Source organism: Centrocercus urophasianus, unplaced genomic scaffold, assembly GCF_019232065.1.
Source record: "Centrocercus urophasianus isolate 14NV4802_14NV808 unplaced genomic scaffold, USGS_Curo_1.0 seq_19, whole genome shotgun sequence".
Classification (NCBI taxonomy): domain Eukaryota; kingdom Metazoa; phylum Chordata; class Aves; order Galliformes; family Phasianidae; genus Centrocercus; species Centrocercus urophasianus.
In genome coordinates, this window is record NW_024884744.1 from 8874286 (window position 1) to 8901399 (window position 27114).

The window sequence follows — 27114 nt, forward strand, 5'->3', positions numbered from 1 at the left end:
ATATAATGACCAATTCATTTTTCGGCATGTCCAGGGCAGAATTATCTTTTTTCCTGTATGAAGCGGTGCACCAGCACACCCTTCAGACTATAACCCCATTTACTGCAGCCACACCCCAGCCGTGGTTTCCCCGAGGAAATGCTGCTGCTCCTGTTGAGCTCGAGCTGTTTTTCCTCAGCATCTCCTTTGCAGTCCGATCACGTCCTGATTCTCGCCTGGAAAATATAAATCAGTGCATTCAAGCACATCCCTGACTCCAGCTGAAGTGCTTCGGGTGGTGCCCCATGTATTGAGCAGGCTGACCCCTGTCCTGCCAGCTCTCTTCCTTTCTTCCCAGCCCAGCATTTGGGGTACAGCGAGGAGCTATGCAAACACACTCAGCTGATCTGGATAGGGAAAGCAGGCTGTTCTAGGGCACAGGGAAAGCTGCACACATGTCCCTTGCAGGCAAGCGTCTGCTCATGTACTGTGACCTCTCCTGGGCATGTTGCTTGCTTTGTACTTCCTGGAAGAAGTATTTTCGTGCTGTGATTTGAATTTGCCTTACCCCTGTGTCAGGTCAGGATGAGTGAGGCTTTTTTAACAACAGCTTGCAAATGATTCTCCTTATTTGGTACAAAACCAAGCAGATTTCTCAGTGCTGCTCTGAACACCTGCTGAAATGGGGAACTGGAGGGCAGCTGGCACCCTGTCTTTTTCCATCCCTCCTGGCATCTCTGTGAATGAGAGAGGAGCAGATCCTGCCACAAATTAAGGGTTAACCTGTGAGTCCAGGCTGAGCTGAGGGCAGTTAGCTATGTGTTGCCTCGCTGTCACCTGCAGCCAGGTGTATGGCTCTTCTTTTATTTGGGCTTGTGTCACTGCATGCTTTCCTGCACGCACCGTGTTCCAGCCCAGAGGCAGCTGCATGGATACAGTCCTATGGGAATGGGTAGGGTCCTAAGCGTCCGACTTGTGAAATGCTTTTGAATCATTTGAGCCAATGATTCCCATCCAGTGGGAGTCTCTCTGTTGACTGAGGGATTTAATTGACTTTTGGGAGGTTCTGAATCATCTCTGCCAAGATGCTCTAATTTTGCTCACTGTTTCCTGCATGCTGGGTGCAGTGGCAGAGGCACTGTTACGATATTTTGTGTGAGGGTTCCTTTGTGTTGGAGTCCCCATTTCCCAACCTCTGGGGGGGGGGGCCACAGCTGCCCCTGCAGTGAGATGGGTCTTTGAGCACAAGGCTCTGCTACCCTGCATCCCTGTGCTCGTTGCATGCTTTTTATAGCACAAAATAACGAGGTGGGAGTTTCCCTGACTCACAGACCTGGAAAGTGAGCAGCGTGGCTGAGCTTTCACTTGCATTTCCACACTCTGAGTGTTGGAAAGACCTTGGGGAGGAGCTGGTGGAGCTCTGTGTCTGGCAGCTGCTCTCTGGCCAGGGACAGTGCCGCTGCTCAGAGCTTGGTGCAGGGGGGCAGGGCTGGAAAAGCCTCTTGGTTCAGATGAATGAGGTTTGCTCTGTCTCTTCAGGTCACATCTGCTCTAGGACGCTGCCTTTGGTTTAGTTCATTCTCTCCTGAGATAAACCTGCTTGCTGGGAATCTATGATTAAACTCTGATCTTTAGGCTGGTCTGAAAACAGCTGCCCTTGTCCAGGCACAAACCAGCATAAACCTGGGGGGCTTGGGGCAAACACATCTCCATTGTTGAGTTTTTCTCTGGATCTACTAACATTTAGCTGCTCGGTCTCATGCAATATAGAAACATCTCAATTTTGCAGTTCTCCAGCCTTTCACAGGCTGGCTGATTTGCTGGGAATTTCCTTCTGCCTTATTCCCCGTAACGGCATTTCCTCATGCTTCATTCTCTCTACCATTGGAGTGGCAGAGAGGATGGGGCTACAAACAGCAGAGGAAGATGTGGCATCGATTGCAGTGTACGGCTCTAGGAATTCCTGCAGTGCAGCTTTCACAGCCCTGCACTGGGCTTCCTCTCTTCTGGGCAGCGGTGGTGTTATCGAGCTGTGCGTGAGCACATTCCTGCTGATGTGTGCTCACAGTGTGTTCAGGCTTGCTGACGAATTGCAGCCTGGCTGCAGAGCTGCTGTGACAAGTGACAAGCTTTGCTGGCTGGCTGGGCTGCCTGGTGAGCTAAGCTTGGGTAAATGCTAAAGCCAGTGAGGTTTCCCTACAGAGACCTGATACAGGGGAGCTTGAGGCAGAGCCAGTATTTTATTATCTGCTCGTTCACTTAATCAGTTCTGAAATAATAAAGCACTCTCAAAATGGGAATATTTTCAAGAAAAGCTTATTTTTGAGTAGTGGGATTATACTGCTTGATAGCATGCTTCTTTGCGCTGCAAGAAGTTTACAGCCCACACTTTAAGCCACGAGGACAAAAAAGCAGTTTTTCCTTTTTTCTTATTTCTTTTTTTTTTTTTTTTTTTAATTTGCTTGTTTTGTTTATTTTGGCAATCTGGTTGATTTTGTGTGTGTAAAACACCGGAGTTTTCTCTTGCCAATGTAAAGGTTAAACTTTCGTTCTAAACCATTATCTCCAAAGCTTTTGTTAAAACCCTGCAGGAATGCACAATTTGGCATTTAAGGCCTGGTTGGATGGGCCCTGGGCAGCCTGAGCTGGTGGGGCTTGGGACTGGCTGGGCTTATATGTTCCTTTTGGCCCAAGCCATTCTGTGAGTTATGAATCTATGAAATGTACATTGGAGCCACCAAAGGTTTCGCTCTGACCAGAGCCTATGGAGTGAGCTTGGCCTGCTGTGAAGCTCCTTGTGCCCTGAATCTGGTGCTCATTAGGCAACCCTCTGTGTTCCTCTGCAGGAAAGAGCACTGGAAGCTGCTGGGCAACCTGAAGACCACAGTGGAAGGGTTGGTGTCCACCAGCAACCCCAACGTCTGGTCCAAGTATGGCGGCCTGGAGCGGCTCTGCAGGGACATGCACAGCATCCTGTACCATGGGCTCATCCACGACAAGGTAGGCCTCAGTCCCACTCACACCACGGTCCTGTGGCAGGAGCTGAGCTTGCCTCAGAAGTGCCTGTGTTCCTTCCATCAGGTGTTTTTGCTGAGGGGAGGCCTGCTCCTCCCTTGGCCGCACTGCATCCTGCAGCAAAGCAGCAGTGCTGTATGTGCCACAAGCCAACCTCCCGTGGTGTGTCCTTGGACAATGCCCCAGCGAGGCCTGGCAAGAGAAGCCGCAGGCCTTGGCTGGTTCTGGTTAGCTGTGTGAATAGTGGGGCTGGCAGCCGGATCTGTGCTCTGTGTGAAAGGGGCCTGTATCCAGCTTCCACCATTTTCATCCAGCTGTCCCCATCTCCATGACTGCTGGGAAGAATTTTTCTTTCCTGCTCTGGAGAGCTTCTGCAGACGCTGAAGATCTCCCCTCAGCTTGCAATTACAGCAGTTGTTTCTCAGTAAGAATTACATCAAGCCTGCAGGGCATGCCTTGGGCAGGTTCCCACCAGCTCCAACACTGCAGGCATCTCCAGGTGCAGAGGAGCCAGAAGGGCTGCACAGCTGGAGCCCAGGAGCTGTATGCGATGTATGCGATGGAAGAGTCCATCTCAGCTTTGCTACTTGGATCTGAGAGCTGCACGTAGCACTTGGTCAAGTCATGCCCTGTGCTGTCAGTCTGCAGTGGTGTGGGCCAGCAATCTCCTTTGAGCAGAGAGAGAAGTTACCCTTTAAACAGGAGGAGTACAGTGCTCTTTTCTGATAGACGTGCTATTTGGAGGCTTTGGAAGTGAGATTGGAATGATTTCTGCTTGTCTCTGTGTTAGTAACAGTTCATGCCACAGCTTGAGGAAATAGACACCTGCAAAATAGGGCAGCACAGTGCTGTTCCCGATGCTGTGTGCAAAGGCAGTTCTTTCTTACAAGTGCTTTGCCTATACATACCCTGTCTCTCTCTGTATATGTATGTCTATACATTTATACAGTGCTATGTACTCCATCTGTACTAGCTACAAAGGGAGGCCCATAGAAGTACAGCTTCCTAGCAGGATTTTTATTATATTTACTCCAGAGAAACTTCCTTTTAGTTATGTATTTTTGTATCAGCTTTTTTTGCTATGACTAGAAATAAATTAAAACAATAAAAAATCTGTATGTACATTGTAAGAGATTTTTTAACTATTGTATGAATTTTATTATTTTATCCAGAAAACCCCAATTGAATATGAAGGGACAAAATGTCTGTGTTGGTGCTTTGGTCTTAAAAATAGAAACAAGTAACCCCCCCAAACAAGTAAACCACAAAACAAAACCCCTTCCTCTGACACTTGTGAAAGAGGAAGCAGAGATGGAGGAAAAAAATCAGCTTTTTTTGAAAGAGAAACAGTTGGGGCTGTGCTTAAACATGATAAAGTGTTGAGGAAAACAATTCTTCTGCAGTTCCTCTTTGACTGGAAGAATAACTAAGAAGAAATAACTTACTGTCTGAACAGAGCCAAGGCAAACAGCAGTAAGGAGCTGATAGGAATGCAATGCCAAGAACGTGCTGCATCACATTTCTTATCTGTGGTGCTCAGCCATGCTGGTGTGTCCTTCTTGGTGACTGGCATGGGAGGACAGTGGTTGCTGTAGGTTCTGCTGGGATGTGTTTTGTGCTGCCTGCTGCTCCAGGTCCATCTCTGGCAGGAAGGGACCAGTGATGTGGGAACTCCTGACAGGTTCTGGATTGAACGCCGTCTCCTTGCTCTCTGAGCCAGCTGTACTGTCGTTGTTGTGTCACTCGAGGCTCGTGTGTATGGTGGGCCCTAACCAAGCCTGTCCCAGCAGGTGTACTGCAGGCAGAAGGATTACTGGCAGTTCGTGAAGGACATCCGCCGGCTGAGTCCCAGCTCTGCTCATCACCTGGAGAAGGTGAGTTCTGGTGGGTGCCTTGGTGTGCCCAGCCTGGGGGAGGAAGGCAGCTGGGCTGCGAACCCACTGGTGAGGGACGAACTAGCACTGTGGTTGTGTGTGAGCCACATCCCAGGAACTTGGTGTGGTTTAGGGTTAGACAGTCAGCTGCTAATTTCCCACAGGATGGCCTCCTTGGTTGGGTACAGCAGGCATCACCAAGGGAGTTGGCACAAGCAATGCTTCTGTGCACACAGTAGGGATTTATAGTTGTACAAATCTCCAGAGGTTTCATCTGTTCCATTTCTGGGTTGTATATTGGCCTTGACCATTCATTGGCTCTTCTGTGCCTAGCTTTTGCTGTTTGCTTATGCACAGGGATGCTTTCAGCCCTCAGTGCTCTGAGACCTGAAGGCACCACGCTGCTCTTTGTCACATGTGAGCAGATTTCATGCTTTCCATTGCAGTCTGCTGTAGAGCAGCAAGAATGTTCACATCAGTTAATGTGTCAGCAAGAACATGACTGTCACTGCAGGAAAGCAATTAGATTTGGGAGTGTGGGGTCCCTCCAGGTCAGGGGTAGGAGAACATGCCATTGAAATTCATATTGCTGGTGGCTGTGGGTAGGACTTTGGTCACCAATGCTGGCTGACCTTTGAAGTGTTGTTCCTCTCCGGTGCTTTTGTCTCCCTGTGCTGCCTTGGTGGCTGCTTGGATGTGACTGCATTCTCACCAACAGTGCCTGGTGCTGCAGAGCTGTGAGGAGGAACGACCCCTGCTCCTCTGCTTACTTCTTCTTGCCCTAACTTGTGCCTTCATGGTTCATTTCCAGTTCATCAGCCTGCATGAGAACAGCCAGCCCAGCCTGGACAGCCACAGTGACCAAGCTATTGCACAGCTGTGGCTGCAGCACAGCCTGCAGTTCCACTGCCTCTCAGCACAGCTCAGACCTCTCCTGGGGAACAGGCAGTACATAAGGAAGTTCTACACAGGCAAGTAGAAATGAGTCTTTTTCATCCTTGTATGAAAGCAGATTTTCCAACTCATGCTTGAGGGGAGCAGCAGAAAAGGAAGTTTGCATCTGTGCAATCTGTGCTGTCAGACAAAGCGTGCTGTGTCATACTGTATATGCATGGATGCAGGTCAGAAGAGCTGAGCTTTAGTTTTCTGCAGTGAGCTTGTCTGCAACATGCTTCGTCCTGCTTGTCTGTGTCCTCCTTGCTGCCCTAACAGGAGCTTGAGCAAGTCTGAATGCGTTGGATATTCTCATTTTCTTTCTCTTAGGAGATCGAGCTGTGGCAGCTTCTTTGCATGGGCTCAAAGGTTTCTGCTGCAGGTAGTCAAGCAGTCTGGTTTCAAGTCCATGTCCCAGTCTGCAAACTTGGAGAAATGCATTTCCCATTACAAAGAAATAAAATGTGCAAAGAAAGTCAATTTTGAATCTGTTTCAAACAGTGCTGTTTTTTTTTTCCCTTCCCCCGGAATATTTCTAAACAAAAAGATGAAGGTCTGACCTCTGCTGATGTGTGGAAATGCAGCTGTGCTTCTCCTTTGTAGGTGAAAATTGTAGTCCATTCGTGCACATTAGGAACTTTTGTGAAAACTTGAGAATTTGTCAGAAAGTAAAGATAAATAGCAAGGACAAAGATATCTAAACTGATCTGGGACAGGATCTTTCTTTAATCTTGTATTTTAGAGTACTGAAGAGAGAAGTTTTTCGATACCCCCCAAATTAAGACAAAACCTTGAACCAGATACAATAATTTGGAATGCAAATCTTTTGGCTCAGGTTTTAGCTGGGTGAGGAAAGCTCTCATCTCCTCCTCTTCATGTAGGTTTTTCCTAAAATTGCCAAGTTTTATATCCAGCACTTTGGTGGCTTTTCTCACAATTTTTTCCTTGCGGACTGCTGCAGGAAGAGCATCATATACCTCCTGCTACCCTCATGCTGGTGGCGGTGGGGAGAAAGCCCCCTGACAGTAATTCTCTCTCTGCAGACACAGCCTTCCTGCTCAGTGACGCCCATGTCACAGCCATGCTGCAGTGCCTGGAGGCTGTCGAGCAGAACAACCCCAGGCTGCTGGCTCAGATCGACACATCCATGGTGAGCTGAGACCCCTGGCTTCTGCATCTGGCCCTCCCTAAATGCTGTACGGCTGTGGCTGCTCATACAATATTGCATTCACAGCACACAGAACCCTTGGACAAGGGCCTGGACTTGGGAAATAGCAAAAGGAAGGGGTTGGAGGGATGGGAGGAAATGTCTGTAGTGAGGCACCTCGGTTCTGGCTGTCATCAAGAATCTGAATATGAGGCTCAGGAGCCATATCCTTTTAAGAGACACCTCTAAAGCCATCTCCAAAAGACCCAGGCTTCAGGGTCAGCCACACTCAGAGGGCTGGGCAGCACCCAGGACAGCCAGATTCCCCCTCCTGCTGGTGACGCCACCATCCCAGTGCCTCCCAGTGCCAGCTGCCCTCTCCTCATAGGAGAACAGCAGCTGCTTTCTTTGCAAAGAGCTCCCCAGAGGAGAGCAATTAATGATGCTTCATTAAATAGGGTCTGTGTTCTTTCAGCTGGCCGGCACATCACTGCCCTCCGTGTGCTCCTCAGGTCCCTCTGCTGGGACAGGAGAGATGTGTGACCACGATGCTGTAGGACAACAGAGCCGCCTGCCTGGGGCACTGGGCTGCCTAGATCATCTCGCTGAGAGCCTGGTAATTTCCAGATGGAGCTTGCTGCTTCGCTGTGCATAAAGAGCTGCTTCCCTTCTTTGCTGCAGCGTGTTTCTCCCATCCTGCAGCCCCAGGGCTGTGCTGGCTGGTAACCAGGTGCTTGTGCAGGCCCTGCAGGTCCAGTTTTTTCTGTCTCTTAAGCTGCTCCTTTGAGATGCTGATTTATTGATGCTTCCTCTCTTCAGCTTACCAGGAAGGGTGAAGGTCTGTCTTCGGTGACCAAGAGTCAGAGCCTGACTGCGCTCCCTGGGTCTTTCTATACCCTGTCTCCAGGCTGCATGCAGCAGCACCACTGTGGGTCCTTCTCTAGCCTGCCTCACCCGGCCTCCTCTGGGCTCTCAGGTAACCAGAGGTGCTAGAAGCTCAGGCTGGGCTCCTTGCTGGCTTAGGGGGTCGCACAGAGGATATGTGACATTCTCTTCTTCTCTCTGTCCAGACAGGAGACCAGCAAGCTCCTCCATCAGCTCAAGCTCCAGCCAACCCCAGGAACACTGCCTGGCCTCGCAGTCCTCCTTCTTCAGCGAGGGCAGGTCTCCTCTGGAGCAGCCCAGCGCTGTCCCTCCATCCCACATCCCCTCACCCAAAGACCCCTTCTCTCCAGCCAACGAGATGAGTTCCAGCACCACCAGCCAGAGTGAGGACACTTGGACAGGGAGTCAGGATGAATCACAAAGCGATGCTAACGATGGGCCGGAGTACCTGGCCATCGGGAACTTGGGGCGCCGTGGCCGGGCCTGCAGCACCAGCAGCACCAGCAGCAGTAAGAGCAGCAGCTCCAACATGTTCTCCTCTAGCAGCTCCCAGAAGCTGGACTCAGGGGATCGGGGGGCAAACGGATGTGGCAGCAGGGGCCTGGGCCTGTTGCGCCGGTCCAGCTTTTCAGAGGGACAGTCATCGGTGTCGCAGGGCGTCCTCAAGAGGAGCCACCTGCGCTCGCACTCTGACACCAACGTGGCTTCGGGGAAATTGCACGGTAATGGGGTTACTTTGCTTGGTGCGTGGGGTGGTTGTGGGGTGTGAGCACAGTGGTGGGACCGTGGCCAGGTGGGAGTCACCACTATTGGGATATTGGCTGTCCCTTCAACTCCGCGTGTCAGATGAGCAACGGGAGCAGTGGGCAAGCATTTGGAGGTTTGATTGTTACCCTCCATCTTTCTGCTCCACACTGGAGTGATGGGCTGACATCAGAATGCTGTGGGCCAGTCTAGTTTTGGTGTTAGCAGCTCTGCTGTGGCCTTCACTGGAAGCTTAGCAAATAGCAGAGATGCTGCAGAATTAGCTGTTCTCCTTTCCCTCTGGTCCTGTCCACTTGGGGGATAGAGCTATGGCAGACTTTGGAGCCTCTTGTCATGGTGCTGGTAACCTGCTGGGCTCTTCTGTGCTCTTGAGTGTGTGAATGCATGGTGGGAGGATTTGGGAGTGAAGGGACAACCATTTTGTGGGAGTCAGTCCTGCTGGTGCTGCCTACATGGGAGAAACAAAAGTTCTTGCTGCGTAGTAACCAGTCTGTCTCTGTTTTCTTTCCCTTAATGCTGCCCTCTTCCTCCTCTGTCTGTCCAGGAGGCCTCAGGGATATCACCATTATAATAGAAGATCCAGTGGCAGGTTTGGGAGCCAGCAAAACAGCCTCATTAGTGATCACTGCATTCAGTTCAGAATTTCCATCAACTCATTAATATCCATTTAGAAAGCAAACAAAATTTTTTTTCTCCCAGGAGCCCCAGGTGCTTTGAAGTGCCTCAGGTTTATGCATGTGGCCTGACTGAAGATCCCAGCCTGGTTTTTGGCAGCAGTGGTCCAGACCAAGGCTGGCACCCAGCTCTTCTGCATGGCGTTAGGAAGTGCTGACCAGCAAGTCCCTGAGCTTCTTCCCCCACCGTCTCCTCTCCCCCATTACTCTGGGAGCCAGAAGAGGTTGCCCCTGGTGGCCAAGGGCTGGTAGCCCTGAAGGCGTGGGCTTCAATGTGATATTTTTCATGGGGCAGATCTGCAGCAAGGGGCAGTTTGATGCTGATGGCCCTGGGTGCTGAGCAGTCCATGGCTGGGAAGGCTCCTCCTAGACTTGGCAAAAGCAGGGACAGATGTGCCTAGTCCTGTTCCTTGCTCTGGCTCCGGCTTCAGCAGGAGCTGCAGGGTGCTGCTTTCCAGCAGTAGGCTGTTTTTGGGCCTTCCCAGCCAAGTCAGCTGCTCTCTGGAGCCTTGCTGTCTGCAAAACTCTGGCAGTTGTTTGTCCCCAATGAGGCCAGCTCCTGGCGGTCCCCACCAGCTCTGCCTGGCAGTGTGCAGCCCTGCAGCATGTGTGGGGAGGTGGCCTTGATCACTGTGATCCTGGCTCTGGTATGCAGGAAACCTGGGTTTTCCTAGCTGAGCAAGAGTGTATCCTTCAGATGCCTCCTTCCACTCTTGTCCAGGCCACGAGCCTCACAGATCCCTTGGCTGCTTAGATGTCCCCATGTCTCGTGTCCCAGCCTTATGGGGTGATTCTTCCTTGGAACTGCTCCAGGAGGAAGATGAGGCTGTCAGAGGTGCTTGCAGGAACTATTGCATTTTCCAGATTTGCACGGCATAAAGAGAGGAAGGCTCAGGACTTGACTGATCCGTAATTGTCATGGCCTTTTTTTCTTTCCCTTTCACCCATCCCCTGCTGCCTGAAATGCCCCTCTAGTTTGTCTTCCCACTTGGGCTTGACTTCAGGCATGGCACAGAGCAGGTGAGACAAGTGGAGGATTTCCCGTGTTGATTCCCATCCATTTGTGCCCGCCCATATGAAGATGATCTCCTTTCATTTCACACCATGCTCTGGGCTGGGCACTCCTGGATTGCTGACATGTGCCTGGTGTTGTCTTGTTCCTTTGCAGAATCCCATTCAGATACAGGTGGAGGAAGAGGGATGGTCTCTGGTTCCACCCAGAGCAGCGAACTGAGCACGCCCAGCTCCCTCTACATGGAGTATGGTAAGTACAGTGAGCATCAGCGGGGATGTTTGCTCCTGGGCATGCACTGTAGCAGCCTCAGCTTCTGGCACCTGCTTGTGGGATGCAGGCATGCAGGAGATGGCTTGTAGTGAGCTGGTTGGGAACTGGAAAGGCTTGTTAGCTTGCAGATTGCACCCTGAAGGTCTGTCTGGCCTTCTGGGTGAATGAAGACTCGCTGCAGTGCTCACATGTGGGCTCTGCAGGAGCCTCTGTGGGTCCAGCAGCATCAATGCTGAGCAGCTCATTAAAAGTTTTTCCTTTTGGCATGGGTGTGTATCCACTCTGCTACCTACAGTATGCTAGAGCATGTCTGTTATTCATATTGTTTTGTTATTTGGCATATGCCTTCTCTTTCTTTTTATCCCGAATAACAAACACTGGCTACCTGAAGGCTGTTATGAGGGCCTGCCAGGAGTACTTTCGTGGTTGCTGTCTTAGCAGCTTTGCCCAGGATGTGTGGGGATGATGATTATTAATGATGTGCTGTGGTGGTGCCCTAGGGCTGCCTGAGGTCAAGGTCTCCTTGTGCTCCAGGGCAGAGCTGGCCCTAGTCATTGTTCCAAAATTACTGCTGCCTCCTGTCCAAGAGCCACAGAGAAGCAGGAGAACATCTGATAGCAGCCAGAACAGTCAAGTGATCTCCTGCTCCTTCCTGCTTAGGGTGGGATGTTCTGGAGGGCTGGATGGTTTCAGGATGCCTGCTGTCATTGTAATGGCCCTGTGTTGGTTGCTGTTCTCCATTACAGTGGATGAAGCTGGATCTAGTTCTGTCTGTAGAGTGGGATAAACAGCTGTTGGCTGTGTGAACTAACACAGAGCATGGGCTGTTACCCAGTGCTTGGAGCAGTGGATTTCCTGGTCCTTCCTTCATAATGTTGCTGTCTTGTTTTTCCAGACTCTGGCCAGTACCTGAGCTCGGGGGAAGGAATGTTCAGAAGACCCTCAGAAGGGCAGTCCCTCATCAGTTACCTCTCTGAGCAGGACTTTGGCAGCTGTGCAGATCTGGAAAAGGTGAGGGAGGCAGATTTCTCTCTGGAGAAATTTTACTGCAGATTCAGTGCTACCTTCCTCTGTGGGGGAGATAATCACATGCTATTTCCTGCTATAGAGCTGGGCATAGAACTTTCAAGTTGAGTTGCTCATTTATGGCTGGCTTCAAAGATTTGCCCATCTAGTGTTACATGCAGCAGCTTGGCTGCCTGTTGTGGCTCCTTACGGGCATGTGTTGACTCCCCAGCATGGAGATGTTGCACATCCACTTTGTAAGACTTGCCCTATGTTTTGCAACACTTCTGTTGCCTCAAAAGGCTTTGATTTCTAGGTTCTCATAGAAGAGTGAGATTTCATAGGGCCAGAAAGGTATAAGGTCTTTCTGCCACCTTTCTGGATGAAAATATTAAACCATATTTTACCAAGGCTTCCCAATTTTCCCTGTGCTACAGCCTCAAATACTTTTGCTTTTGCCTTGCAGGAGAATGCTCACTTTAGCATCTCAGAGTCACTGATTGCTGCTATCGAGCTGATGAAATGCAACATGATGAGCCGGCAGCTGGAGGAGGAAGAGGAAGACAGCGACAAGGAGATCCAGGAGCTCAAACAAAAGATTCGCATTAGGCGCCAGCAGATCCGCACCAAGCACATGTTCTCTAGCTGCCAGGAGATGGGCTCAGACAGTGGGTGATGTTTTTGTTCATTTCTAACAGGGTGGTGCAGAGATCTGTGAAACCCTGCCATATTACAGTGTAGCGGGGCCGATACCATATATGCGTAACACTCGTGCCCTGGTGACACTGAGTTAAGGAATGTGGTTTCATTTAGAAGCCACAGAACCTGTTTTCCATCCTTGCCATCCACCCTTCCCTGGTCACAGCTGGCTATCACTTTACCCCTTTGCTGTCCGTGCCCCGTTCAGCTGCTCGCACTGATGGCCTGGCTGTGTTGCCTTCCCTTTATCTCCCAGGCCTTGTGGCGACAGACAGTGAGTCCCAGTTCAGCTCCCATGGCTCCACGCGCCTGTCTGATTCGGGCTCTGCGGAGGATGTGGAGGAGTACGAGATCCGAGGTAAGAGGCAATGGCTGCATTAGCTTCTTGCACAGAGAGAGACTTCTCCTGGGCCTGGTTGCATTGAGCTCAGTCACACTAAATGAGAGCATGTCCCTTCAGCCTTCAGGATGGCTTTTCCCAAACAAATGGCTGAATGCTGAGCATGAACAGATCAACCAGTTTCTCTCATGTGGTGGCATGACTTTCCTTCAAAATCCTCTATAATTCTTTAGCATTCAGAACTGGCACATGGTTTCCATTTCACTTGCCAGGTCACAGAGCAGCTGTCACAGCCAGGGAGAGATGGGAGGGCTGCCACCCTGCTTTCTTCCTCCCCAAGCAGTAGGAGCAGACTTGTGTGTTGGGTGGGAGCAGCGGGTGCTGGTCAGCCCCTGACCTGTACTGCTCCTGGTCTCTGCTCCTGGCTGCTAGTGCGGCTGAGCCTGTTGCATGCAGGAGACCTGCCTTAGGTCCCTGGTCATCCCTTTCCTTCAAAGCCTCGTTTGTCCTCTGGGATGGATGGCTCATATCTCAGCAGTACCTCGTTCACGCTTTAGACTTTAGAGGTGAGATGAGAGAAGATGGAGCAATCTGGTCTCAGTTTATAAAGTTCTCAATCTTCTTGTCTGTGACTTGACAGCAAAGCCCCCATTTCAGTTCCTGAGAGCTAGATTTTGGACTTGGTTTTGAAGTCCCTTTAGGTGTGTGTGAATTTAGTTCTGGCTTCTCCCATGCGAGTGCTGCTTTTGTGTTATGCCCTTTCCCTTTGGTCTGGCCAAAGCACTGAAGTGAACTGTTTTGTCATCACCATATTATACAGATGGTAACGATGGATCTAACCTGATTCAAATGTCCAAGGACGGCCTCTCAGTGTCAATGGCTTCCTTGTTCTCAGGTAGTACCTGCAGTGCTCCCTTGGCACGCGTGCGTGTGTGTGCAAGGTGTGTGCGTGTGTGTGCCTTGCACGTGCACAGTTCTCAGCGTGCCCCCTCAGGGTGTTGCAGGGAGTGCAGAGGCCTCAATCTGTACAGGGTCATCAGGTATCGAGTTCATCAGTAGATCAGCTTCAGATCAGGCAACAAATCACTGAAATTTACTGTCAGGCCCTGACCTAAGTCTCCGGTGTGGGTATTTCAACTGTCCTTCCTCACAGCTCAGTGCACGTAAACCAGCTCCTCATGCTTTCTGATTTGGGAACAGTGACACAGTGTCATCCAAGTGTCAGCAAGAAGAGCTGTGGAAGGACGGTGCTTTGCTGGGAGCAAAGAGGAAGCAGAGGAGCTCTGCCTGGTCACCACCCCTCAGGGGATTTTTCCATGCAGCATTTTGAATACACAAAACATGCCTGCTGCTTGGAAAACCTGTCTAGCCTGGGGTGGGACTCAGGAAGGCAAAAGCATAGCGCTGTAATTCTGTAGCTGCTGGGCTCTGTGACAGCAGTCCTCTGCTGCAGCACCAGAGGCCCATCTCAGAGGTGCTGCCCTCTAACACGATGGCTCTGAATGGAGCTGCCCTGCTGAAAACAATTGCCTCTCTGATCACACACAAGACAAGGAGGGAACCACAAAGAAAGGAATCTTGCTCTTTGAATGACTCTACTGCCAGCTTTTGGCCACAAGGCAGAGCGAGCACAGGCCTGAAGCACTCTGAAGCTGTTGGTGCCTTGGGGAAGAGTCATCCTGCTTGATTCCACAGAGCTGGCGTGCAATGACTCTGATTCAAACTGTGGCCAGCCCTTCCCTTCCTGACCAGACCTGACTTGGGGAGGAATCCTTCTAGAAAGAGGTCTTTGAGGGAAAAGTAGTGAGAACAGCTGGAAAGAGGTGTTTCTTACCCACTGGAGGCCCTGGATGCTGTGATCATGTGCAGCCTGGTATTGCTTAGCTGCTGATCTCTTCTGTCAGCATTTGACATCAGTGTGCTGCTCCTGCTGGAGATGCTAGTGCTCAGAGCTTCCCGTCAATCCTGCTGTATCCTATGAATTCAATGCAGAGTTGGCTCATCCTGGCCCAAAGCTGGCAGCTCAGGGCTAGGTGACTTCCCTGCCTTTGTGTGCTGTTCACCAACCCCCTGGGGATTGTCCCACATGGTGAAAGCGTTAGCAGCGGAGACATTTGGGGCAGCTAAGTGGAGACTTTTGAGGAGTGTCTGCAATTAAGAGTGGGGAGGGAGTGATGATAGGATCCCAGCACCCAGGGGAGCCTAGGGCCAGGTTTGGATCCCTCTGCCCTCCCTGAGATGATAGCAGTGCTCTGCCCAAGATCTCCTCATAGTGCTTGGCCTGTCCTATACTGTGTGTGCTCCACTGTTTGCTTGAGTTTGTCGTACTCTAGGGTCATGCAAAGCCTTCTTGCACAGAACCAAAGGCCTCAGAGCATGGTAGATATATCTGCAGTGTATCTATGTGATTAGGAGGCTCATTTTGGCTGAGTTCCCTCTCTTCTGCAACAAGAAGTCTGTTTGCATGATGTAGGTGGGTGGATTCCTTAGCATCAGGATGCTTTCGTGTGTCAGTTACTAGCAATGGATGTCAAACACAGTGTTACATGTCCACATTGACCTCTGCTAGCATGAGTTTGTAAACTTAGTGAAGATCTATCGAGGCTCAACCTGGGCTCTTTGCATACCCTTCCCTTTCTGAAGCCAGGAGCAGCTGAAGAGTCATTTGCTTCAGGAGAGCACTTCTTCAGAACTTCTTGCTCCCTGTTCTGCTGGAGCAACCCCGTTCTTCCTAGCAAAGCTGACGGCTCGGGGCATTAGCTTTCTGCTGCAGAGCAAGCATGAGCTGGTGCCTGGACAGAATCTGAGTGGTCTGTGTCACTGACCTGCGTAGGTAGCAGAGCAGAGTGACTCCAGAGCCACACATGGGGGGGAGGTACCACTGGGATACTGCTGTGGTGCCCACATCCTGGCCCTGAGGAGGGATGTGGTAAAACCCAGGTCTATTCCAGAGATCTTGGATCTCTGCTTCCCAGAGAGAGCCTCATGGCTCTGTGCCTCTGCATAGGACTGACCCCTGCAGCTACATGGATGCTGACTCGTCTCTTGAGCGCAGAACTCAGGCTGCCAGTGCTGTGGTGCAACAGCTGACAAGCTGTGGCACAGCCACTTATCTTGAGTTGTATGATTCAATAGGGAGGAGGGTTTTGCGTCCCATTGCTAATGCCCTGCAGCACCTGTACTGTATAAAGAGCTACTAAACTTTCCAGCTAACCTTGCTGTTGTGCCCTCCTAGCTGCAGCTGTGTGCACTGTTACAGGCTGTGTAAACACTAGGACTTGGTGTGTGACCTGCACCACCTTCCACACCAAATCCTGGCTGTGTTTTTGCAGCATCCCACTGTGCCTTACCTTGTAACTCCCAATAGGTGATTAATTTGACTGCACCTCTCCTTGCTGCTCTGTATCACTGGTAGAAGCTGATGTTGTAGTTTCTGTGCTTTTAAACAGCTTGACGAGTTTTAAAATGAAGCTTCCGTTTGGAGTGAATGTATTCTTCAGCCCTGCCCAGTTTGCTCCATCATGTTTGTTTCTGATTCAGATGCAGACATCAAGAGGAACCCTGACTCCAGCAGGAAGCCCTTTCTCTCCTCAGACTCCATGTACGTATTCAACTTGCACTGAGACATCTTGGTACCCAGTTCCCTTTCCTGCCCAGCTCTACTTCCACGTGCTTCAGCTGCTGATTTGCACTGGACTGCACATCCCTCCCTCCATCCCTACATTTTCTTACCAGTGAGGCACAGCTGGGTCCTATTTTTGAATTTGGAAAGCAGCACCTGGGATGATAAAGATCATTCACATGCTATGTGGACATGAGATATGATGTGGCTGTGTCTGGGAAGATCCCCACAATTTCTAGTGGTAGGAGGCTGGGAAGAGGAGCTGGCATGACTTGGAGTATATGGCCTGCCTGGCTTCTGGTTTCTGCTGGCTCTGAGCTTCCCTTGCCTTTCTCTCTCATCTGGGACAGGTGTAAAGCTGTGTCCCTGCTTGAGCTGAGAATTAGCATCAGAGAATGGGGGAATGTGAAGCAGCACAGCTTTGAGACCCCTAGTACTAACTGCTTCCTTTGTTGGCTAGATCCCATTCATTCGGCAATTCAAACTCTGCAGAAGCTGTGGCCATGGGTTTGCTGAAGCAGTTTGAGGGCATGCAGCTGCCAGCTGCCTCCGAATTGGAATGGCTGGTCCCTGAACATGACGCCCCGCAGAAGGTAGGGGTGTGAGTATGTCTGTGTACAGGAGGGTGACAGTGACTGGGGTGGCACTACCAAGGTACATGGGCACTGCCTGGAGGTGCCAGCACAGGAGCAGGGCAGTACTGAGGCACGGTGATTGGAAAAGCATACAGTGCAGAGCTCTCACTGCTCTTTGGAAATCCCAGCTCACCGATTATTTGATCCTTTTCACACATTCCCTGGCTCCATGCCCACTGCCCAGGGCCTTTGCTAGTTCTGATGAAACTGGAGGAGAGAAGGATGGGTTTTGTCCAGGCCCTGCCGCTTGCTGTGCAGTGCCTTGGCTAACAGCCGAGAGGGCTGAGAGGACAGAGGCAGCAGTTTGGGAACAGCAGTGGCTCCCAAGCAAAAGTTGTGCTTGGGCACAACTGGGGCAAAATGCCCTAGAGCTGGGGCATAAGCAAGGCCTGCATGGCTGCTCACCCACTGCTCTTGCTAGGCATCTTGATTGCTTGTTTGCTGTTGGTTTTCAGGGCCTGAGATGGTCTCTAAAAAAGCTGTTTAGGCATCCTGGCTGGTATAAGAAAAGGCAGCTTTCCAAAAAACTCCTGCTGGTACGCTGGGAGTGGATGATGCTGGGAGTGTGCCTGGAGGGAACATGCATGGGCCACAGTGTGCACTAACTGCTCGACTGTCAACATGCCAAATGGTTCCTTTGTTGAGGCACCAGTGTTGGAAATGAGCTGTCATGGGGCTGTGGGGTCTGGGTCTTGTGGAGGAACCAGAAAGGAGTGAAAAACCTCACAAAGAACAGAAGGTATCCCCTAGTGGTGCTGACAGTTCCCTGGAAGGCACTCAGCCCAGCTGTGTGGCTTCTTCCTTGCCCCCTGCAGCATGTTCTCATAGGGTGTTGCTACCACATCTTCCTGGGCAGCAGTGCCTTGGCCTTTTCCTACTAATGTCTGCAGAGAACAAACTTGGCATCGTGGTGGGTTTACCTGTCTTGTGCTCAGCCCTCCCCCACTGGGTTCTTCACAGAGGCTGCTGTTTGGTCTCCTTGAAGTGCAGGTTGCTCTTTGATATGCAGTTGTTCTGGGGATCTGGGTGACATACGATCAGACTCCTTGAAGGCATCACATTCAGTACCAGGATCTTCATCTTGCACGGTGCCCAACTCTGCCAGGCTCTTCAGCTTGCCCATGCCCTGAAGGGCTGAAGCATCACACACCCCAGTGAGCTCGGAGTTAGGCTGTGCTTGGGAAGCATGAGGAGACCTGCCCAGGAAACTGGGCTGCTTGGAAATAGTGAAAGTTCCTGAAGAGCCCATGTGTAAATAGGGTGCAGCAGTGCTGGGCTCCGCTCCTGCAGCCTCACACAGCAGAGTGCTCAAACCCCTGGGGAAATCCCTTCTTCCAGCCCCTCTATTCAGCCACAACAGCCTGTTGTTGGGACAGGGCTAGGCAGTAGGTGCCAGGCACCAGCCAGGTGCATTGCCTGTGTAGTTCTAGACAGGGGTCTGATCCTTTTACTTGCCTCTCCCAGCTCCTGCCCATCCCCGACTCTCTGCCCGTCTCTCCTGATGACGGAGAACACGCTGACATCTACAAGCTGAGGATTCGGGTGCGTGGAAACCTGGAGTGGGCCCCCCCACGACCACAGATCATCTTCAACATTCACCCAGCCCCAACGTAAGAATTCATACAGTAGAGTGCTCTCTGGGTACCTGCCCTTTCCCCCCATTTTTCCCCATTGTTTGTTTTAGGTTTTTCCATGGTTGATTGTCTTTCCTACTTGGCTAGCAGGGCTTCTCTACTCTCAGCCTGCTAAATCCACATTGGCCATCTCCACGTGGTGCCTGTGCTTCCTATCTTTAGTGTGCAACAAGGCTTTCTTCCTCCACTTACCTGTCATCCACGCTTTCATTGCAAGGAATGTGGATGTGCATGTCCAGAGTTGTGTCAGCGCCTGCTGTCAGGTGCTGGGTGTCATCAGGCCTGGATTCACTTATGTCATCTTTTGTCTCTGGACAGGAGGAAGGTAGCTGTGGCCAAGCAGAATTACCGGTGTGCAGGCTGTGGCATCCGGACCGATCCTGGTGAGTGCTGAGCAATAGCTGGAAAGCAGGGAATAACCTGTGAGAGTGGGAAGATGCAGAGTGGGTGGATTGCAGCAGAGCTCAGCATGAGGTCATTGGGAAGATGGTATGCTCCTTCATGGTGTCATTTCTAAGGCCTTTGCCAGCTCTGCTCACATGTCAGCATACATGTGTTGAGGACCTGTAAATGGACAGTCTTTGCAACACTGACCTTCCTATCCTTTGGTAGCCTGGTGGGTCTGCAGTGTCTGTATCCACAAATTTGGGTCACAGCTTTTGTGCACTCCTCTAACAGCATGGATTGATGGGTGGGTTGTGGTCCTCAAAGAATTTTGCAGCCTGCAGCGTGCTTTCAAGCTCCAGTGTTGAGCAGTCTGTTGCTGGAGGAGGAGCTGGCAAGGCAGAACGCCTTCCTCGCTGGAAATGTTGATACACGGATGGGCAGAGCCTGCACCTCACCTGACTTCCCCCTTCCCCTGGGCTTGGCTAGATTACATCAAGCGACTGCGGTACTGTGAGTACCTGGGGAAGTATTTCTGCCAGTGCTGCCACGAGAACGCCCAGACAGTCATCCCCAGCCGCATCCTGCGCAAGTGGGACTTCAGCAAGTACTATGTGAGCAACTTCTCCAAAGACCTGCTGAGCAAGATCTGGAGCGACCCGCTCTTCAACGTGCAAGATATCAATCCTGCCCTGTACCGGAAGGTGAAGTCTCTCAACCAAGTGTGGGTAAGCCCCTTCCCTCACCTTCCTGGATGGGGCTTGCAGGGGGAGGGTGGCTGCCAGTTGTAAATCGTGCGCTGGAGAAGCTGAGGAGAAGCGGATATTTCAGTTTCTGAAGCTTAAAACCTCAGCGCTGTGGGTTTCCGTTCGTATCTTGTTTCCTGTGCAGTAGCACAGAATGGGAAGGTATTTCTGCTTGGTGTCCAGCTGGGCCTTGGTTTATTTCCTGGAGTGTGTGGTGACTGGTTGTGCTCGCTGTATCCAGCGTGGTGTAAACACTCCTGTACCAGGGGAACAGCAGCCTTTTCACCAATGCAGGAAATGGGGCAGACGTGTTTGGTTAAGGTCTGTGATCTGTTTACTGATCCCTTGTGTCCCTCCTTCCTCTCCAGCTGCTGCGAATCCAGCTCTTCCACATGAAGAACATGTTTAAGACCTGCCGGCTAGCTAAAGAGTGAGTCCTGGGGTGCGATGTTAAGCTGTTTGCTGTCCTGTATCTGACTCAGTAGAGTTCTTCTGCTCTGAGCTCCAGTTTTGCTGTCCTTGCAGTCTCCTGGACTCCTTCGATGCGGTGCCTGGCCACTTGACAGAGGATTTGCATCTCTACTCTCTAAGTGACCTCAGTGCCACCAAGAGGGGGGACCTGGTGCCTCGCTTGACAGAGCTCCTGAAGGCAGGCAGCCTGCACGTTGAGAAATGCATGGTAAGGCCTCTATAGCCACCTACTGCACAGCTCTGAAACACCCTTTGGGTAGGCTTTCTGTGTAAATAGCCAGTGGGAAGGCCTTTGACATGCAGAGCAATCACAGAATTAACTGATTACAAGCTTGCTGCTCTCACCTGTTCCACAGAACTGCTACCCAGCACATGCAGGATATTTCTTACCCTATTTTGACTTTATCCTTAACACGTTGATTCTGCCTTGCTATACTTCATGCTGGGGATGGACTGTCCCACATAGGTAGAGCAAGACACCGTGTCCTACTATCCAGCTCCAGGGAGATGAGGAGCGTCGAGCTTACTTTCTTCCTGGCCTTTTCTCCTAGCTGTGCCAAGCCAAAGGCTTCATCTGCGAGTTCTGCCAGAATGAAGGGGACATCATCTTCCCCTTTGAGCTCAACAAGTGCAAGACATGTGAAGGTGAGGTATGGGGAAAAACAGGAAGGGGGTCAGCAATGTCTGCTTCTTCATTTTTGAGTGGCTTTGTGCCAGTAAGAAGCGTGGAGCCAAACACAGGCAGCCAGATCACAGTGCTTCTATGAACAGCCTATGTCTGCACCACATGATAACAGCAGCAGATCAGTTGTTGTTTACAACAGTGTTTAAAATAATATTACAATGGTATTTGCTCATCCAGGGCAGGAGCCCTGCCCTGTAGTGAAGCGTGTGCTGCAGGGTCAAAGTTAAGACTACAGCAGTTTCAAGTTAGGTACTTTACAGCATGAGTTCTTGCTGCTTTCAGCAGTGCCAAACGCCTGCTTCTGGTGTTTGTCCTCCTGGACAAATCTGGAGCATTTCTCTGCAGGTGTGGAGAGCCAGGCAGCCTGTGCCAGCCTTCAGCTGCTCTCCTTTTCTTCCCCCAGAATGCAAAGCCTGCTACCACAAGTCCTGCTTCAAGTCCACGCGCTGCCCTCGCTGCGAGCGACTCCAAGCCCGAAGAGAGCTGCTGGCCAAGCAGAGCATGGAATCCTACATCTCAGACTATGAAGATGATGAGCTAGAGCAGCAGGAGGCAGCAACAGCCACCTAAGCACAGTGCAGCAGAGGAGCAGGCACCGGGTTTATTTACACCTTCATCACCAGAGACTGAACCAAGCATACTTACGGTGAGGAGGACTGGCAGGATACTCATCATACCTGGAGCAGTGTCAAAGGGATCTGCTTTCCCCTGTACAGCAGTGTTAGGGAAGGATTACCTTGTCATCCAGTCTGTTCCAGGTAATGGACGCCCTGGGATGCCTTGATGAGGGGAAAGGTGGTGGCCAGTCCTGTCTGCCCCGTAGGCAGAAAGTGAGTCTTTACCAGGCAATCACTTGTGAGCCTGTCTGCAGCCTTCTCCTTGTCCATCTACATCCCCTTCATCCTGGAGGAGTCCTCGGTGGGGTCAGCACTTTCTGCTCATCAGCTGGACACTGGAAGCTCTGGCCATCTGCTCCTGGGATAGGGAAGTCAGCTCTCCAAGTCCTCCCATTCTGCTTCTTGCTGCTAGTTTGTGTGTACATGGAAATATGGGAGGGCTTGAGGGGGGGGGGTTGATAGAACATTTAGCAGTTCCCTTTTTTAACATCTGAGTTGGAAACATTGCCAGTAAACCATTGCTCTCCCTCCAGAATCGGTACAGAGGAAGTAGCAATGATGTAAACAACTGTATGTCAGCCCTGCCTCCCCCCACACCATCCATGCTGAGTTGCTCCACCTCCCTCCACCCTAAAGGCATTGCAACGGGGGCAGCTGGGATGCACGGCTGTGTGAGGGGACTGCTACTGCTGGGCATGAAGCTGGAGGCAGCTCTGCATGGCAGGACACACAGTTAACGAGGCTTCAAACTTCGTAACCCCTTCATGCTGCTGCTCTGTCCTCCCTGAGGGCTGCCTCTTCCTGTAAAAGGGATATGGGACCTCCCCATGGCAGCAGCACCGGGGCCTGCCTTGCATGCAGCTGTCTTCTGCCTGTACCAGTCGGGATGTGTAAAGCCTCTTGGCTCAGTCCTCTGATCACCTCCCCCTAACCTCTATGTCCTGTTTTTTTTTTTTTTTTTTTTGTTTTTTTGTTTTTTGTTTTTTTTTTTGTTTTGTTTTTTTTTGTTTTTTTTTTTTTTTGTTTGTTTTTTGTTTTTTAAATTGGCTGGATTTGGTTTTATTTTTGTTTTTTAGATGTGGTTGTATGTATTTTTAACTGTTTGCTCCCCACCCCGAGGAGATGCTCATTTTAGGGAGCATACAATTTGTTTGGGACTTACCAGTTTAAAAACTCCAGAGCTTTCCTGCTCCTGGTTCCATCACCCCCTGACAGGGGCTGGGGAGTGCCAGGGGTTCCCTTTCCCATCAGCTCTGCTGCCCTTGGGAGAGGGGTCACCCAGTCCCTCTAGGGAACAGAGCAGGCTGCTCTCAGAAAGAGTGCACCTGAGAGAGGCCTGGCCCTGGAAATGCTGTAGCCAGGGATGCTTTATCCCATGGCATCAAGTCATCACAGGAGGGACACACACACCCAGCATTAGGGTGGATATTAGGAAAGATGGGGGGACCTGTGTACGTGCAAGGGTGGTGAAGGGCAGGGGGCAATATGCTGTGAGAAGGCTTTCAAGATGTGTCAAAGTATGGGGTAATGGAAGAGTTGGAAGGGCAAGGATGGGACTGGGAGAGGTGGCCGCAGGGTGACTCCAAGCCTTGCTGATAGGACAGCATCTCCTCCCTGTGCTGCAGCATCCTGCTACAACCAGCTCTAGGGGTCCCAGCCTGCAGCAGTTCCGTTCCCCACCTGTTCCTGAGTTCTTGCCTCCTCCCATCTATCCTCATTTTCCCCAGGAGAGCAGCTGCTCTCCTACCTGCCCTGCAGCTGGAAGCTCTGGAACTACCACAACTTGGTCTACCTTGCCAGCAGAAAGCATTGCCACTGTTCTTGCCTCTGGTCCGCACGCTGCCATCCAGCTCAGCAGGACGAGCTGGCCTCCCTCCTCCTGAGATCTGGCTCCGAGCAGCACAACTTCATCCACACCATTTTGTTTGAAGCACTTTAATGTCGTGGGGCACTGGCTGAGAGGTTGCCCACATCCCGTTCTAGAAGCACTGAGTGTATTTAGAGAAAAGCAAATGGATTTTGGTTTATTTGTGTTTTCTTCCCTCCATCTGAAAACAATGGGGACTTGAAACCTGGCTGAGGGCTCTGGAGCAAGGTGATGTCCAACACTAACATCCTGACGTGATGCTGGAGCTTGCCAAGGCCCCAAATGTTTCTAAGGGAGAACCACAAGCTGCCCCAGCATTTCACTGGAGCCCTCCCAATGGGACTGCTGCACAGTGTAGCAATGAAAATGCCGTCCCTAATAAACTAAGTTAATATGAGGTGGGGTTGTGTCCTGAACTTTTCTTTTTTTCCTTCTGGCAGGGAGCTCAGCTTCAGTGTGAGCAGGGACAAGGCAGCTGCATCCCTCACCGTGCAGCTGCCAACATAGAAGCTACAAACCATAAGCTTTACAACAAAGCCCTGAGGATTGCTGCTGTTGCAGCCAGCCCTCCACCACCACCCATAGCAAATCTGTATCAGTGCAAGCCAGCACCATGAAAAAAGCACATCTACCCGTGCAGGGAGCAGTGCTAACCAGTCAGGGTCCCTCACCCCTCCGCATCACAGTCACTTGCAGCGGGGGTAGCGGCTCTCAAACTGATCCACGTCAAACTTGCGCTTGCAGCCAGCATAGTTCATGTAGCGGATCTTCCCGAAGACATCCCGCTCCTTCCAGCCCTGGTCGTGGATGCCACAGATGGACCAAAGGCAGCCTGCCAAACATGGGGATGGAGCATCAGCTCTGCCCTGCGCCCACGGGCATCTGAGGGCCAGAGAGCAGGCCAGAGAGGGATTCTTTGCAGACCCCTCTCTATCATAGTATCATTTGAGTCAGAAGGGACCTTTAAAGGCCATCTTGTCCAACTCCCTGCACTGAATGGGGACACCTACAGCTCCATCGGCTGCTCAGAGCCCCATCCAACCTGACCTTGGGTGTCTCCAGGAAGGGGCACCCACCACCTCTCTGGGCAACCTGTCAGTTCTTCACTATCCTTATCATAAGAAGGTTTTTCCTTACATGCAATCTCTCATCCCCACGCTGTACTTGCCCATGCCCCCTCCCCAGCTTACCTACATAGCCGTTGGGGTCCATCCCATCCAGCTCATAGCGGTCGTTGAGGTAGATGGCAAACTGTAGGGCTTCCTCAGGGCTGCGGGTCCATTCCAGGATCTTCTTGGCCCAGTACATCCGCAGGAAGCCATGCATCTTGCCCTCCTGCACCATTTGGAGCTGCAGGGCAGGACACAACCACAGCAGTCAGCCCATGCCGGCTTGGCTCCAGCACAGACGCAGGTCTCAGAGGAGAGACCTCAAAACAAGGAGATGGAGGTCACTAACCTGAGCAGCGTTCCAGAGCGGGTCATGTGTGGCAGCCTGCTCCAGCTGGGGCAACTCGTAGAGAAAAGGCCGCTTGTCTTTGGCGTGGAGCTTCAGTGTGGTTTGTGCCCAGTCATAGGCGCCTGTGAGAGAGGTGAGGAGCAATGCTGAGCAAACTGCTCCCCTCCAGGTCCTGGGGGGGGCTCAAGAAACAGAGATGGGTCACAGAAGGACGTGGGTTAGTGGGCATGGTGGTGATGGGCTGATGGTTGATACAGTGATCTTAGAGGTCTTTTCCAACCTTAAGGGTTCTATGGCCCATCCTCTAGCAGGAACAGGGCATTGGGGTGACCACAATAGAGTATTAGCCCAACCTCAGCCTTGTCCATCAGCCCCACGGATGCTACCTTGCACGCTGTCGTAGTTCTCGTTGTAGTAGCAAAAGTTCTCTGCCAGCTCCCGCCGTACCACGGCCTCCTCCACAAAAGCATCCACCGACTCCTTGTAGGCACGTCGGTGCTTCTGCACCTCCAGGATGGCTCGCTGGGTGGACACCTGGCCTGGGGGCATGGGTATGACATGAGTTGGGCCTCCAGCCTGAGCCACCAGCACTTAGCCCTTAACTAATGGGATGGGGACGGCCCGGGACACTCACCGAAATGGAACCACGGAGAAAGGTTGCTGAGAGCTGCTTTGTTCGGGTCATTCCGCTGTGAGCCAAAGGACTTGAGCCGCTTGGTGATGAAGGACTGCAGCATGGCCAGCCCAGCAGCAGTGCCAGGGGTCGCCCATGCCACCTCTGGCACCGTGCGGTCCACCTGCAGGCTGGAGTAGCAGGCATCCCACGCAATGGGCTGCGAGCAAACCAGCAGCATGAGAGCTGAGCCGCAGCAACAGATGCTGCCCAGCCTTAACACACGTCCCCCACGTGCCAGCTAAGGGCTGTCCCCAGCTTGCAAGCCCCCAGCTCTCACCAGCTGTCTATTAAGCAGCCCAGCACAGCAAAGATCCACTGTGAAAATGGAGATAGAACCTCACACCCCCAGGGTCCCTCCATCTCCGCACCACTTGTGGGTGGTGTCCCCCTTCTAGGGCCACAAAGCCATGAGGCTACCCAGGATCAAGTGCATCTCTGCAGGTACCTCTGGGGGGTTGGGCGGTGGATGTGGGTGCTGAATAACAGGAGGGAACTCGGTGAGGAACTCTGGGAGCTGGCTGTGGATCTTGGCCCGGATGGTCCTGGCACTGTACTCCTGCTTGGGGGATGCGACCCAGCAGGGCACGATGTTGTGGCCATCCACCTGGGAAAGGAAGCTGGATGTGGTGATGTGAGCAGAAGCCAACGTTCCTAATGGCACAGTGCACACTGTGTTCTCCAACTGACCCAGGATGTGCATCCTCCAGAGGCACCCACCTGTGCAAAGGGCACATCTTCAGGCAATCGCTCCTTGACCTCCTGCACCCACTGCCGGGGGACACGGAGGGGACAGAAGTCTGTCACCAGCCCTCCCACGCCGTGCTCCACCACGAAGCTGGGCAGCACATCCTTGGGGCAGCCCAGCAGCAGGTGGAAGGGGATGTCCAGCTCCGCACACTCCTGCAATGAGAGGACAGGGCTTAAGGGCTGCTCCCAGCCGGCTCCATCCCACCTGCCCACTGCAGCGGCTGTACCTCGGCCACCTCCCGCAGCCCCCTCAGCATGAAGCCGTAGTGGCGGATGGTGGCATCCAGGAACTTGGGCACTAGGCAGAAACAGACGCGCAGAGGCAGCTCTTGCTTGAGGGCCAGGCGCTGGGCGTAGAGGAAAGCCCAGTTATCTGCAGGGCGAGAAAACGGGGAACACTTAATAGAAGTCCCCCAGAGCACACAGCACTGCGGGGCACGGGGCCGGCTCCTACCTTGCACCCGCTGGTCCCGGCACATCCAATAGAGGATGCACTCGGCACCTTCCTTCAGCTCGGAGCCCCGGGACACGAGCCGGGCCCGCTGCTTGTTGTAGCGGAAATCCCGCACCGACGGGGCTGCCCTGCGCCTGGCTTCCCGCACCGCGGCCTCCAGCGAGCCCACGGCCCCTGCATCCTCCTCCTCCCTCCCCACATCCCGCTCCTTTCTCCCCTTCCCACCGCTCCGCGGCATCCTCGGCCCCAAACAGAGCCCCCGAACCCCGGCCCGAACCCACGTGGCGGCGGCGGAGCGGGCGTTACACAACGCGGGGCGGGACCAGGGCAGAGAAATGGGCGTGATCTCTCCGCCCGGCCCCCACTCCTTCCCCGCCCCGCAGGCCTGGGGAAGCGGTTCCGCTCCTCGGCTCGGCCCGGGTGGAGCTGTGCTCTCAGCATCGCGCTACCCCCTCCGGCACCAACCCCGCGCACGACACAACCGCCCAGCGCAGGCTTTGCCCCCAGCCTAGGGAAT

At 52.3% G+C, this 27114-nt stretch overlaps 1 protein-coding gene and 1 long non-coding RNA gene across 2 annotated transcripts; both read right to left on the bottom strand.

The window, feature by feature from the left end:
- Positions 1-4116: 4116 nt before the first annotated feature.
- LOC122161187 lies at positions 4117-22353 on the bottom strand. Its single transcript, XR_006169117.1, has 3 exons — positions 19087-22353; positions 18685-18893; positions 4117-17992 (listed from the first exon to the last, which is right to left on the bottom strand). It is a non-coding gene; the product is annotated as an uncharacterized LOC122161187 (long non-coding RNA).
- Positions 22354-22824: 471 nt separating this feature from the next.
- LOC122161428 (deoxyribodipyrimidine photo-lyase-like) lies at positions 22825-26835 on the bottom strand. The gene is made up of 9 exons (XM_042820868.1): positions 26598-26835; positions 26371-26516; positions 26114-26296; positions 25842-26000; positions 25355-25553; positions 25107-25259; positions 24721-24842; positions 24453-24612; positions 22825-24094 (listed from the first exon to the last, which is right to left on the bottom strand). Exons 1-9 carry the CDS (start codon positions 26833-26835, stop codon positions 23949-23951), a joined length of 1506 nt encoding a protein of 501 aa, XP_042676802.1. The 3' UTR covers positions 22825-23948.
- Between the last annotated feature and the right edge of the window lie 279 nt (positions 26836-27114).

What these genes read in the sequence shown, in the direction of transcription:
- LOC122161428 (XM_042820868.1), bottom strand. Translation starts at nt 26,835, where the DNA reads ATGCCGCGGAGCGGTGGGAAGGGGAGAAAGGAGCGGGATGTGGGGAGG. An exon ending in CACCGCCCAACCCCCCAGAG is followed by an intron (nt 25,554 to 25,841) that starts GTACCTGCAGAG and finishes GTTTGCTCGCAG; the next exon opens with CCCATTGCGTGGGATGCCTG. An exon ending in GAACTACGACAGCGTGCAAG is followed by an intron (nt 24,843 to 25,106) that starts GTAGCATCCGTG and finishes CCTCTCTCACAG; the next exon opens with GCGCCTATGACTGGGCACAA.